Source organism: Phaethon aethereus (assembly GCF_964289735.1).
Source record: "Phaethon aethereus genome assembly, chromosome: 1".
Lineage (NCBI taxonomy): Eukaryota > Metazoa > Chordata > Aves > Phaethontiformes > Phaethontidae > Phaethon > Phaethon aethereus.
In genome coordinates this window covers 103352126-103366088 of record NC_138575.1, presented here as the reverse complement: position 1 = coordinate 103366088, position 13963 = coordinate 103352126, and the positions used below count along the sequence as shown (strand labels likewise).

General features: G+C 40.8%; 1 protein-coding gene across 1 annotated transcript; it reads left to right on the top strand.

The window, feature by feature from the left end:
- Nucleotides 1-1547: 1547 nt before the first annotated feature.
- MAEL (maelstrom spermatogenic transposon silencer) lies at nt 1548-13933 on the top strand (the record flags this gene model as incomplete). The annotated part of the gene is made up of 12 exons (XM_082014029.1): nt 1548-2223; nt 2924-3010; nt 5206-5308; nt 7204-7359; nt 7868-7909; nt 8782-8909; nt 9655-9709; nt 10253-10394; nt 11601-11663; nt 12544-12676; nt 12930-13008; nt 13818-13933. Exons 1-12 carry the CDS (start codon nt 2092-2094, stop codon nt 13931-13933), a joined length of 1236 nt encoding a protein of 411 aa, XP_081870155.1. The 5' UTR covers nt 1548-2091.
- Nucleotides 13934-13963: the final 30 nt, after the last annotated feature.

Sequence of the window (13963 nt, the reverse complement as noted above, 5' to 3'; positions counted from 1 at the left end):
TCAAGCGGACTCTGGGACAGAGGATTGGAAAGAATCTTCCAAGTGAAGGCTACACTATTCATTTCTATCGAGATTATCTGGGTAGCTCCACTGAAGATGGCTGTGTGAGAAGCAGTGTGATAGCTCTGATTATGCTGCACAGGCTCTGAAGGAACTGCAACCACATGCTGAAGGATGTTCTCCAGAAGACAAGGGGAACAGTGAGGAATGTGGGAGACATCACATGCCTGGGGCAAGAAAAACCTGGCCAGAATTTAATCTGGGCCTGTGCCAACACTGCCACTTCAGTAACCCTGTCTTAGGTCAAACATAGGGTCCTCTGTTGCAGGCAACCATATTTCCCAATTCCTTCTGTAAACCGATTAAACTTTGTTTTAAAGCCAGTTGTGGTTATTGCCCTGCTAATTTCCTTTTTTTTAACTACGGCCAGTGAAGATCATTTGTTTTTTGAGAGAGATCAGTAGAAAGTTTAAGGGGGGGAAAGCAACTCCTGCTGCACATCAAGATGATGCAGATCAGATTATCTCTAACCTTTATCCTATCTGAACTGTGACTCACTATGCAAACTTTCAGTGAAGGAAGTGTCAATTATGTCAATGAGACAGATGAAAGGGGAAAAAACCCAACCCAAAACCACAAAAAGAGATTCTGGACAGCAGCATCAGTTTTGTATAATGTGAGCTCCCAAATTATTTTCAATAAGCAAGTTTGCCTTTCCAAGCACACACATACTCTCACACCTCATCCACTGTTCTACCACCTATCTCAAAACCAAACTCAGGCCTCTTTACTGAACTTGGTCTTTGCCTCTTCCCCCACTCCTTCCTGCATTTCCTGGGCCCCCCTGTTATCTGCCACCCCCTATTCTCACCTAGGACCCCAGGTCCTGGTAACGCTTTAAGCATTACTGGAAACATCAGAATAGGCACATCACCATGTTCATCTTGTCTCACAATGTACCAGATCCTCCTGAGCTTGCTGTCAGGGAGCAGCAGGAGCCAGGTGGCTCCAGAAGGAAAGCCAGGAGCCAAGGAGGGGTCATGCAGGCTGCAGGGCAGACACCTTGCCCACCAGTGAGCAAGGACGATAGGAAATGGCCTCAAGTTGCACCAGGGGAGGTTTAGATTGGATATTAGGAAAAATTTCTTTACTGAAAGAATGGTCAAGTGTTGGAACAGGCTGCCCAGGGAAGGGGTGGTCACCATCACTGGAGGCGTTCAAAAAGCGTGTAGACATGGCACTTTGGGACATGGTTTAGTGGGCATGGTGGTGTTGGGTTGACGGTTGGAGTTGATGATCTTAAAGGTCTTTTACCAACCTTAATGATTCTGTGATTCTATGATTCTATGCAGTAAGATGTCCATTTTGGCCTAGATGACCATTAATAATGAGCTCTGAATATTTTCAGAAGTCCTACATACCAGTGGATGTATCTTGGATATGGAATTCCAGTTGGTTTCTTCTTCTTCTGATCCTTTTTTTGTTTGCTTGTACATATATGTATGTATCTATTTGTATAAATGAATGTAGAGACTACAAGGGTTTTGCTAAATTTAGTGTATAACATTATTCAGAGTGAGAGGAGATAGAGGAATATGACCCTTTTATTTTTTAAAAAATCAGTATATTGCCATTTTGTGAGGGCAGGGAGCCTGCGCTGTGAATGTCTACGAGAACTTGGTGCAAGGTATTGCTCCCACTGGGCATGCCATTACCCTTCAGCACCCAAAGAACATTAAAAAAAAAAAAAAGGCAACAAAACCCCCACCCCCAAACAACACCCTGCCACGCTCTCCTCAAGGCCTGCCTGGAGGTGACGGTTTAAAACCCGAGGCGAGGACGGGGCAGGGACCGTCCGGCCCGCGGCTGACACCAGCAGGAGGACGGCCAGCTGTTACCTGTAACGGTTATTCTCCCCTTGCCGCCAAAAGACGAGGGCGGGCGGGTACCGCGCCCCGCCGGCAGCGCCTCAGGGAGCCCCGCCCCGGAGAGGCGGGCGGGCTGCCCCCGGGACTCGCCGCCGCGCCCTAAGCGCCTGCGCTTGGCGTGGCGTGGCGTGGCGTGGCGGAGGCGAGGTTGGCGGTTGCCGCCATGGCGCACCGCAAGGGCTCTGCTAGCCCCTACTGCTTCTTCGTACGCGACCAGCTGCCCGAGCTGCAGCGGCGCGGGCTGCCCGTGACCCGCGTGGTCGATGCCGTGCCCTACTGCTCCCAGGCGTGGGCGGTGAGGGGAGGGGACCTTTCCCACCTGCGGCTCCTCGCCTCTCCGGCCTCTTGTGGCGTGAGGGGAACGGCCTGGGGTTAACGTAGCTTAATGGCAGGGAGGGCAGGGGGGAGGCCTGCGGCGTGGTCCTGCTCTAGCTGCAGTGTGCTGGGGCTGTGGCTGTGGCTTTCATGGCGGCTCATCAGGTGGATCTGTGAGGTGCCCCTGGGACAAAATGTCAGGGTGGCCTTTCTCAAAGGGTAAACTAGCTTGTGGCTCAGCTGCTGTATGTTTAGGTGTTCAAGTGGTCATCTTGAGTGGCCTCAGCTCTCTCTGGCCAAGAAGCACAACCTATGCCATCCTCCCCTCAGCTGCAGGGGGGCAGCTCTGGCTTACCTGTGTGGTGGGTAGTGGAGGCCCTGGCTGGCAAGAGTGGTTTTCAGAAGACCTCTTGTTTGTGGTGGGACAGTGCTAGTTTGCCCTCGTCTGAAGATGCCTCAAAAACATGTGCTTGCTTGGTGTTTTGAATCAAAGCTTACAGTTTCGTTAGGGAGAAAGCTACTGGAAATGTTTGAGTCAATACTAGTTGGCAGTTCTTGCCAAGCATCAGTAATGTCCTTTGGAAATGCACAATTTATTTCTTACACGGAGTTTGTTGGTTTGTGGGACTACTAGAAGGAATCAGTAAAAACCTTTTTTTGACAGTGTGCTTTCTTTCAAGTTGCTGACTAAGGAAGAAAAGATGGTGTATGCAGAGAAGGCTCGCAAGTGGAATGAAAAGAAATGCTCTCAGAAGACGGCAAAAGAGGTAAATGCTGAGGAAAGAACACCCTTCAATGTAGCCAAATAAGAGGGAGAGTAAGTGGTGTTGGGGTTTGGTCAGCTGCGATGCTGTGGAAGATCACCTGCTTTCCATAGCCTCCAACCTCTGGAGGTCATGGCAGCTGAGGTAGTCCATACTGTTATGAAGGTTAACCAGAAAATTGTTCTGGTTTGAACTGAAGGTGACAATACTGTATATCATTTATGACCAGCACAGCTTATTCCTTTGGTCTTTTTTATGAAGTCAAATGTAGTTCTCTAACAACTTAGCTTTATGTTTAATAATAGTTTGTAGTGACTGACTTAAAATGGGTTTTTTTATTTGTAATACTGTAAATTGGTATGATTTCTGGTCACAGGTTCATGTTGCTTTTGCTTCGTGGATGTCCTTAATTTAGGTGGTTCTTGTCTGATGGCCTGAAACCACATCTTATGTCTAGCTGATTTGGCATTCTCGAGTGGCTGTGTGGTGGACCAGGTCAATGAAATGTTGCAGCCTACACAGAAAAACAATAATTATACCTTGCTATTATTTTTAGATTGGTTTGATTATGGAGGGAATAGTAATGCCATGGTAGAGGACAGAATCTCACAATGTAGAAGTAAGCAGTTACGTTAAGCAGAATGTGATTGTGGTCAGAAATACTGCTAAACAGATCCCTTCTATTTACTGTCTTGAATGGGAGGGTGGCGGTGTCCCTTTTTTTTTCTTTTTTCCTTCTGTTTGTCTGTCTGTCTCCCTCTCCCAGCAGTTTTCTGAAGGATAGATTGCTTTGGAGTTTGAATTACGTGAGGTGTCAGAAAGCTTATTTTATTCCAGACTTGATTGGCAGTGTAAAAACTTGTGTGTCAAAGCAAAGAGCCTGGTTGAGTAAATGGATAATACTGCATTTACTTCTTCATCCCATATTACTAGATACTGACTATGAAATATGAATTACTGGTGAGGGTAAATTTTAGGACTTCAAAATGATGCTTTAAACATGATGCTGGAGAGAATGACAGGATGATTGTAGTTTGGAGTAATTAGTAAACCTGGATTGGTTAATTTAGTCAATCTAAACTAGTAGGGAGATGTTAGGCAATGGTTTCTGATTTTGGGGGCTTGCCTGTATGGGAAAGAGCTGTTTAAAACATCATCATTGTGTTATTTAGCAGGCTAGGGTATGTAATTAATGAAGCTCCATTTTCATCTGTAATGGAGAGCCACAGGAAATGACAACTAAGTCATAAATGGAAACTTCTGTATTTCCTTCCACAGGTGGTAGCATTTTAGAAAGCTGTAATCAGGGAAAGGAATAAATGCTTTACCAAAATAAAGAACGTCATTCTTATTGCCTGTCAGTGGAAATAGGGAAGTGTATATGTGTGCAATTACATGTCATCTCAATTTATTAATCACACCCCTGTACACAGACAACCACAGTTATCTTGTGTAGTGAAAGGTCTTGGTCATCTTTTGGAGGTGACCTAAGCTTACTTGGATGGGACTAATTCCTCATTTTATTTTAAATAGTTCAAACTGATAATCAACAAACTTTGGCTAAGATGGTCATCTGGAATTAGTGTACCTAGCTGTGGATGTTGTTCCCAATTTGGGTCTTGAATGATTGAATTCTCTAAGCCTGCCAGGTTTCTCTTCCTGTCCTCTTAAAAGCTTATTGTTCATGCATGGATTTCCAGTGCTTAGTGGGCATATGCGTCCGTCTTACTTGCTCTGTGCCAGAGCAATCTGATGACTTCCTTCAGGCTTTATCAGTTTTTCATGAATTCCATTCCTAGTCATAGGCAACTAATGCACGTGCCAAACTTTATGAAAAAGTTTATGGAAAAAATTCCATATTGAAAAGTTCCTCATCTGTGACAAGTGGTTGAACCTAAAAAAAAATATTTTTTTTTTAAATTACATCTTGTAAATTTAGCTGTAGCTCTTTCCAGTTGTAGTGAGTTGACTAAGGTGCTAAGATACCTATCTCTTGTTTTGTTAGAAGAGAAATTTTGTTTTCCCAGTCTGTGCGTTCACAGGCACTTAAATATGAACTGCAGACTTGTTCCACCTAACCATTACTGTTAGTGGACATCATATGTTCCTCTCATAGAAGGAGATGAAGAACTTCATTGGGGATTAGTAGACTCTTTTGATTTTTTTTTTTTCTTTTTTAACTTTCACATCTTTTTCAGACATGTAATCTCGCTCATCCGGTTCCTGCTTGTCTGACCACAAAGATGCCCAGTGTTACTTCTCTTCCAGATGCCTCTGCTACATCGTGGAAGAATGATCAGGGTATAGTAGTCTTAAAGCAGTTGATCCTGGTAGATAAAAGTTTGCCCGTTTACATTTTGCTAATAGCCATCTGTGTCAACTGTTTGTTTTAAACTAATGGTCTACTGCTGTAAAAAATGTATTTTGTAGTATAGAAAGGAGTCAGTGCAAATGTCCCTTCCTCTCTGCCCTCACCAAAATAATTCTGTCCTCTGTTTTTTAGCTGTATGGGAGTATAGCCATGAATAGTTTCTTTACAATTACTTTAAGGTTTTTAAGAAAATCGTAATTCTTCAGCTCCTCCATTTATTACAAGGCCTAATCTAAATTCAGTATAAAAGAATACTTGTACTAATTTTAAATGGTGAAGAGTTGTTAGATATCAAAGTTCAAAATTTGTATGGTACAGGTGTTAAATAAAACTATGACCTGGCCTCTTTGGGAGAATAAAAGAGGGGATATGTACTTTGTCAGTGCTTTTATAACATTCTGGCTTGCTTCCTTATTGAAAAAACTCTTGAAATCTGAAGTGGGGGTACAGACAAGAAGTTTTTATTAGAACTGAGTAATGAACACATCTGTAATCTTTTCCCCAATGAATATTGTGTTATTCTGAAAAATAATAAATGGTAGTGCTTACAAGATAAGTCAACCAGTCAGTTAATATAAGCTGTATCTGCTGTGTGGTTAAGTCTCAACTCAAGCCTTTTACCTAACAAGTCTCTTGAACTGTTTTCATGTTGTCATGGTTATGGAGGGGCAAGAAAGAGTAGCTCCATGAAAAGTGTAATACCTGTTAGCATTCTCCCTGCCAGAGGCCATGCTCCCCTGTCATTGCGATGCAAATTTGATCAGGTTGATCACAGTGGCTTGAGCTGACACAATTGTTCTTTAAACTGAATGAGAGGGATAATGATAAGGGATAACTGAGATGCATTTTATGATGCTGTTCCTTAATACTTCTCAGGAAAAGTCTGCTATGGTTCCCTGTAGCTATAGCCGTTTTCTCATAATAAAAGCAGTTCAGACTCAGGTAGGAGAGGTATCTTTCCTATGACCTGGCAACTTGGAGAGTTTAAGACCCATGTCAGAGTGCACCATCATGCAAGCTTAGGACAACTGGTGCTAAATGCCATAATGTCTGGCATACCATTTCTGTGTATAAACAGTTATGCATCTCTATTATTTAGTAGAACAAATAGGATTTTTTGATGAGGGGCAGGACTTAATGGTGAGGATTAAACACCTACCTTAAACTTCAGTGAGAACATTGTGACATTCATGAAGAGAAGGATTAAGGTGTATTGTGAAATATTTTTCATAGTTGGATGCTTTTTAAATTAGTAAACGATAATTTTATTTGTTAACATTTGCCATGGGTATTCTTGCTGCCTTCTTTGGGAGCTCATTTGACAGAGGAGAAGCAATAGTTTAATTAGCCGACTTCGCATCTCCTCTTACTCCAGAAGATTATTACCAGCTCATTTAACTTGTGTAAGGTACTGAATTGAGCTTGTGAGGCTGTGTTGCAGTTAGTGATTTTTTTTTTTTTCTAACCTTATTTTCCTAAAGGGTGAATGGACCTATCATAAAAAGGAATAGTAGTTCCTGTTGGATTCCAGGACTCCTAACATTCTTGTGGTTTGATTATTTTCTTTGCTTTTTTTTTTCGCCTTGATCTCTACACGCATCTATGCAAGGTGTACCAGGACTACTGATATGCCTGACTTCTGCATAAGTATTAGTTACCTTGTCGTCTTGGATACAGAGAAAGATCTGTTGTGTTTTACTTGGTCATTACTCTACTCATTCATGTGATGAAGCGCACTGAAGCCTTCACTGGATGAGGTGAGGCCAGGATGGCTTGCTGTAACCTCTGGTGGCTCTTCTGAATATGTTTTGGTTTTTTCTTTCAGCTGTGATTTCAGATGTCTTCTACTTCCTGAACATTTACAGCCATGGCAAGCTGCCTTCCCACTGTGAACAGCGCTTCCTTCCTTGCGAGATTGGGTGTGTCAAGTACTCCCTACAGGATGGCATAATGGCTGACTTCCATCACTTCATAGATCCAGGTGAGTGCCAAGGAAGGGAGACAAGAAGTAGTTCATCTTGCTTTAGGGTGAGAGGGAGGCTTTCTAGTGTCACTTAGCGCTGCCCATATTGGATTTCTGATATTAAGACAGATTTATTTCTGTGACTATAAGTGGTTGGACTTCTTAAAATATCAGAGCAGTGGTGATTGTTTCTGAAGAGAGGGACCTTAAGTGTCAGAACTGCATGAAACCACAAAGAGGGTAGAATAAATCCAGGAGGACCTTCAGATGTTTGTGCTTTATATTTCATGCCAATGAATATTTGTCTTGGTTGGACCTAAACACACACAATACAATATACTTTGTTTTTTAAAATGCATATAACTGAAAATAACTTTTTTAAAAATAGTTGTGGCACTTGTACAAGGCCAGGCTCTTCCTTTCTGTACTGGAAATTATGGTGTATAGCTGAGAGTTTAAGGATCTGTCATTGTGGAAGTTGGATAATGATTGTTCTTTTTCTCCTGTCTCCCCTGCTTTTCTGCAGAAGTACCACCACGTGGTTTTCGGTACCACTGCCAGGCTGCTAGTGAGTATCAGTGGAGGAAAAGAATGGTATGCAAAGGTGTACGGTTTTAGACTCAGCTTATCTGATCTGTATCCACATGTTTAAGTCTACAGTTTCTCCTTCTGGGAACTTGTCAAGTTTTAAAGACAAAGGAGTGACAGAGCAGCTTGTCACAGTCACGTTTTGTGTGTTTCTTGTACCCACAAATGGCAGAGCACTTCATCCAAAATGGTTTTGGCAATGGCGGAGTTATTTGTATTCTATCTTCCTATTTTAATTCAATAATAACTGCAGTATGTTCTTAAATGGGACAACTTTGTATGGCTTTAAATGCTTTGAAGTCCATCTGAGCAGAGCGTCATCCCCTCCATAGTCCTTGTCTATATCTTCAGCATGAAGTGCTAATTCATAATAGGGTAACTCAAAGATACTAGTTTGTATTTGAAAATTGTGTTTTGCAGCTTTGCATATATTGACAAAGCTAAAGTATTTATACTGTTGTTGTGTCTGACTTGGCCTGCCTTGTTTCCCTTATGACTCTTAAGTAGTGTTTATAGAAAAAAACTGGAATCTATTAGGACACTTCCTCTCCTTGTGTATAGAGGGAACAAACTTGGCCCATGTTTTCCAATGTCAAATACTTATATAATGGCCTTTTAAGAGGTGAGTGAGTGTGTGTCTGCTCACAGCCCAGACTCACCAGTCTTTTGCTGATGGAAGCAAGGTTTTGATCGCTTAATCACAGACACTAGTTGTAGAGAAGACGAGGGGGGGGGTGTGTGTGTGTGTGTATATATATATAAAAAAATACAACTCCCTCTTTCTTTGTATCACTTAAGGAAACAGGACTTCTCATAACTTGTTTTTTTTCTGCCCCTCCCCCCCTTCATTAGGTGATGCCACTCATAAGATCCCTATATCTGGATTTCATCTTTCACGTACTTGCTACGCAGTTGTTTTACGGGAACTTCTTGAGTTTGTCCAGCCAGCCAGAGGTGCTCAGCCTCGCTTCTACTGTAGGGTAAGGTCAAGGTCAAAGTAAGATGCCCTAATTCAAAACCTCCATTGTAACTTTTTTATAAAGCAGAGACCTCATTTTCTGCCGCCTTATTTTCAGCCTGCACTTCTGGCTCTAGTCCACTGATGAACATTTCACTTGCTCTCTGACATTGTTTTGACTTAGGTTAAGGTCTTTTAAGATTGACTTGAGTTGATTGTACTGAAAATAGTCATGCAATCCTGCTTTTCTAAGGGATGTTTTTATGACACTTTCCCCATGAGAATACTGTACATCTTAATTTTTGCTCAAGTTTCATTTGCCAATGAGCAAAACAAAACGTTGAGATTCAGAGGCATTTAAGCTTCATGACAGTTATATTATGTTTTAATTCCATTTGAGCCTAATGTTAATCCTTAAACAGGCAGGGAGGGTCAAGATCTTGGTCTCCACCCATTAATATAGGGCTCTGAAGAAATACACATTAGAAAAAAAAATCTCATAGCACTTAATGGAGGTATCTGTAGTATGGGTTAACCTTTAACCTGTCCCCAAACATTAGTCCAGAATTTCTCCTGGGGTTTGGTTAGAAAGCCTCCATGGCATTTGGTTCCTCTTCAAGATAATTTTTAGGAAGAGTGTACATTCAGTCCCACAAACATTGAATTTTGTTTTGGAGGTGACTTTTTCAGATGTAATCAGAGGTCTTGCAGATGTCAGAATTATATACTGCACTTCTTCAATGTGACTGAAATTTTCTTTCCTCTAGTCTAATGACAGATTCCGAATTAACTGGTGTCTCAATCGAATGGCTAGCGTAACAGGTGGGAAATGGATCATTTTTGGCCTTTTTTTTCTCCCCAAGAAAGAAGGGTTATGTAATCATGAACAGCTGTACTTGAAGATCTTTGGATCTCAAAGGTTTCATAAAAGCTGGTACTGATAGCCAGAACTACTTTGCATGCTTCTTCCTCTTCTTTTCCTCCAGCTAACTGGCTAATGAGCACATCTGTAGAATAACATACACTGTTTCTTGCTCAGCCAGTTGAAGGAGCACTAGAGGCAGTGAGATTACTGTGAAGGTGAGCGTGTGATAACACATGGGAAAACTAACAGCTTCTGAGGAGAGATGACCTGCAAGTAGGATACATAATTACTGAGGTGGAGAAAATTATGCAATATAGGACCCACTTTGCTAGGAAGACAGGTTTTATTAAAACCACTAGTGGAATAACTTCTTAAGGTTTACAAGAGCTTTAGTGCTCTGGTAAGAGGCTGGGCAGTGAACAGGGACTGGCTGAGAAGTGAGCTGAGCAGAATATTCAGACTCATTTATTCTCTTGACCTGGATTTTCTCTGAGCTTTAGGCATTGAGAGCCATATGGAGATTCTTGCTGTAGAAGACCTGGTAGTAGAACTGTACCAGAAGAAATACCAAAAGGAGCCATCCAAGACTTGGGTGTGTAGAGAACTGGATGTGTTCCTGTGGGATTTCTCCAGTAATACCAGGTATATTGGGTTGTTCTTTGTGGAAACGTGTTAGCCTGACATGTCTTGATGCCCTACATAAAGTTTGTATGCTGTTAGGGTAGAATGTTCTGTAAGCTTTCTAATTAGAAATGCTTCTTGTCACCTCGTGAGTACAACTGGAAATGAAAATTACTTTTCCAAGAGAAGTGTAAAGATAGATGGCTTTTTAATGCTGAGTCTGAGGACTAATTTAAAGGAGGGGGTAAAAAACAGGAATAAAATCTATTGTGGTATTTAACTTGAAATCACAGAATTGAGAAGATTCAGACTCTCTTAGGAGGTTAATTTTGATGAGACCTGGCTGTTGCTATACAGCAAATGCTTCATGCTGCTACTGTGGTGAGGGACAAGGTATGTTTGCCAGTGGTATAAATCAAATTCTCAAGCATAAGCGTTAAGCTAGATCCTTTCTTCCGGAATGAATGTTCTTTACAACACATCTGGAATCCAATCTACTTTGTAGGATTCCACCCCCCCCCGCCCCATCCCATATGTCTTGAATGGTAAAACTTCTCCTGCTTTCAGATTCTTCCGTGCTTGTACAAAGAAGTGGCATGTAGCTTGTGGGGCTGCAAGGGAATATTTAGTGATGCAGTTAACTTAGAAATATACTTTAACTTTTCTTCTGCTACTGTTTTAAGTAAGAACCAATAATTTGATCTTAAATTTTAGTAGATCTTAAAAAAAAAAAAAAGGATTATTTTTGGAAGTCTATTTACAGTATGAATTTTAAGATCTGTTGGGATAATCAGTATCACCTTATCTTTTTATAGTTGGGCAGTTTTCCACTTCCATGAGTATCTTCACACTAGAGGGAGACCTTAACAAGAGTGAATACTCTTTTGGGGAGGAAAGTGAGGTTGCTTATACTAACAGGAACTATTTCACATTAATGGGAAACTTCAAATTGTTGCCTTTAAATTCCATTTGTCTCTTAGGATTCTCTTTTCCCCCTTGTCCCCACCTCAGCATGCCAGCAGGTTGCCTGTTAAGGAAGCTTTCTAACTCTGCACAAAGCACTTGTAGCTTAGGTATTGAATGTTGGTTCTCTGTGAAATTTTAAAGGTGCTATATGGTTGCCGAGACAAACATATTTAATGTTTGTTCCTGTTCGTTCTGACCAGACCAACTGTTTATTAAAGATGTGGATGCTCCTGAAATAAGCCTGAACTTTATTTCATGTAGGTGCAAGTGGCATGAAGAGAGCGATATACTCTGCTGTGCTTTGGCATCCTGTAAGAAAATTGCGTGAGTATTCCTAAGGAGTTATCTCCCCTATGATGACTTTTTGTTTTGTTATAGATGCACATTTTTTGCTCTGGCTTCTCTAACTGCCTGGAGCACTGTAGTTCTAGATCTTGAGTTTTATATATTCCTTCCACCCCCAAGATTTTGTTCTATTTGTTACTTTCATTGTTGCTTTTATGGCTTAGCAGTATGCTGTAAGTCTTAGCATTTAGATGTAATTTAATTTCTGTGATAGTCATGTCCATCACTGTAGTCATCCTTTCACTACCTCCGCTTAGTATTGGAGAGTTGAGAGAAGTGTTAATTACATTAGAATTCAGTTTTTCTTCAGAGGTTTAGTATACCTGTATTTGGTGAGAAATTCTCTGTATTCTAGTATATCTCTAGTTTGGAAACTTTCATACTGCCTTACATATAATGTAGATACATAAGGTTCTGTAAACTTTTTGGTGTAGGGAAAGGGAAAGCAAATAGTTGGGCAAAAAGGAAGTCCCATTTAAGATCTCAGTCAGTAGTAGTAGCACTTTGAGAGCGATAATAATGAATATTCTTTCATTCAAAAAACTCTTGTTATGTACTGCTATGCCTTGCAAAAAAATGTTGCTTTTCGCACTACTAAGTGGCTGCATCTGATAATGTGGGGAAGCAGTTGTTTTAATTTCAGGTGTAGTTGTAGAATAGTCTGGGTGGTCTTGGAAGGATGCAGGTAACTATTTAGCTGCTGTGATAATGTCCTTCTGCCCTGTCATCTGATCTGTGCATCTCAGTCTGTGGTTGCTTTTGTTTGCCAGTTGAAGAACTAAAAATGCTGTGCTTCCATACGTAGGCATTACAGCCCTCTTAGCCAAATTTTTCTTGTTTTCTTTTTTTCTTGGTCAAGTTATTGCATCAGTAAATCTTTAGCTAGTGTGTATGGAGTCTCACTGACAGCAGCTCACCTACCTCTTCAAGACTGTGATTATGGTGAAAGCACAAATACCAAGATGGTGATACTGGATGCTGGACGTTTTCAGGTCAGATCCTTTAAACTGTATCCTGTTTTATTTCTAGTTAAGCGTTCACACTTGCTAATTTCTGGTTAGCTGTCTTCTCCTTGGATGCTGTCTTTTGTGACATGTGTTGGGCAGACTGATGAAAGAAACATAATCGCTACCTGGATCATTTCTTGTGATTTTTGACCGTAGTTTGTAGGTTTCATGGATATTTGTGTATACTGCATTTTAGAAGACACATATATTATTTTGAATGTTTTTTTTCTTCATACAGAAAATGAAGGCTGAGGGTTCTGGATGGGACAGACATCTCACTTCTTCAAGTCAGGATCAAGAGTTTGTCCCTTCTAATTGTGAGTTTAAAACTTTCACATTTGTAAAGGGAAAGAGGTATTTAAACTTAATCCAGTTGCTGCTTTTTGAAATTTCTGGGCTTAGATGTTGCCTGTCAGTGGTGCAAAGCTTAAACAGCTGTGCATGAGCTGAGCTTGTTTCTGCTTATGGATTTCACTGAATTTCTGAAGATGTAAACATAAAGAGCTGCCCTTTTCTCACTGGACACAATCTTATGGTCAAAAAGGTCTCTCAAAGTTTAGGTTTTCTTATAAATGTTGCTCTTTGATTTATACCCCCTTATTTTTCTGCTACATGAAGTCTGTTCTCATATGCTTAGGTGCTTTGAGGCAGGGCCATTGTTAAAATACTGTCCTTGCTCTTAAGTCATATGTGCAGACTCAGCTGGTACTTGTTGCAAATATTGTGCTCTAACTCAGTTTATGACTTTAAATGAGCAGTCGTCGTCTTTTTGGAGACAAAATTTTTTTAATAGAAGGCACATCAGCTCAGTTCATCTGGTCAGTTTACGGCTAATCTTCAGAGGAACAGAATCAAGTTTGCAAGACAAATAACTGTGAAAATTCTGAGTTTGCTGTTTATTTTCTTGCATATAAAATACATGCTGAATTAAACTCTGAAACTGTTCCTATTATAAATCATGAGATCATGTGGACTTGGTGTTTATAGAGGACGAAACCTCTGTCTCTGCCTTTTTGTATTAGAGCTGTTGAATAGGTTCAGCTCCACAACATATGAAGAACAATTCCATTAATATGTGCAAGCTTTAAAGACTGATTTGATTTGCAAACTGTATTTAATTTAATAGGTGATTCTCCGTGTGGTGTGAAGACTTCCCTTTATGGAACAAGTACCATGCAAGGCAGAGGAATTACTCGATTGCTGAAAAGTGCACCTAATCTATCCAAGTCTTTCAGTAATTGAAAATCTTTTTTTACATCCAGGACAGCTGTA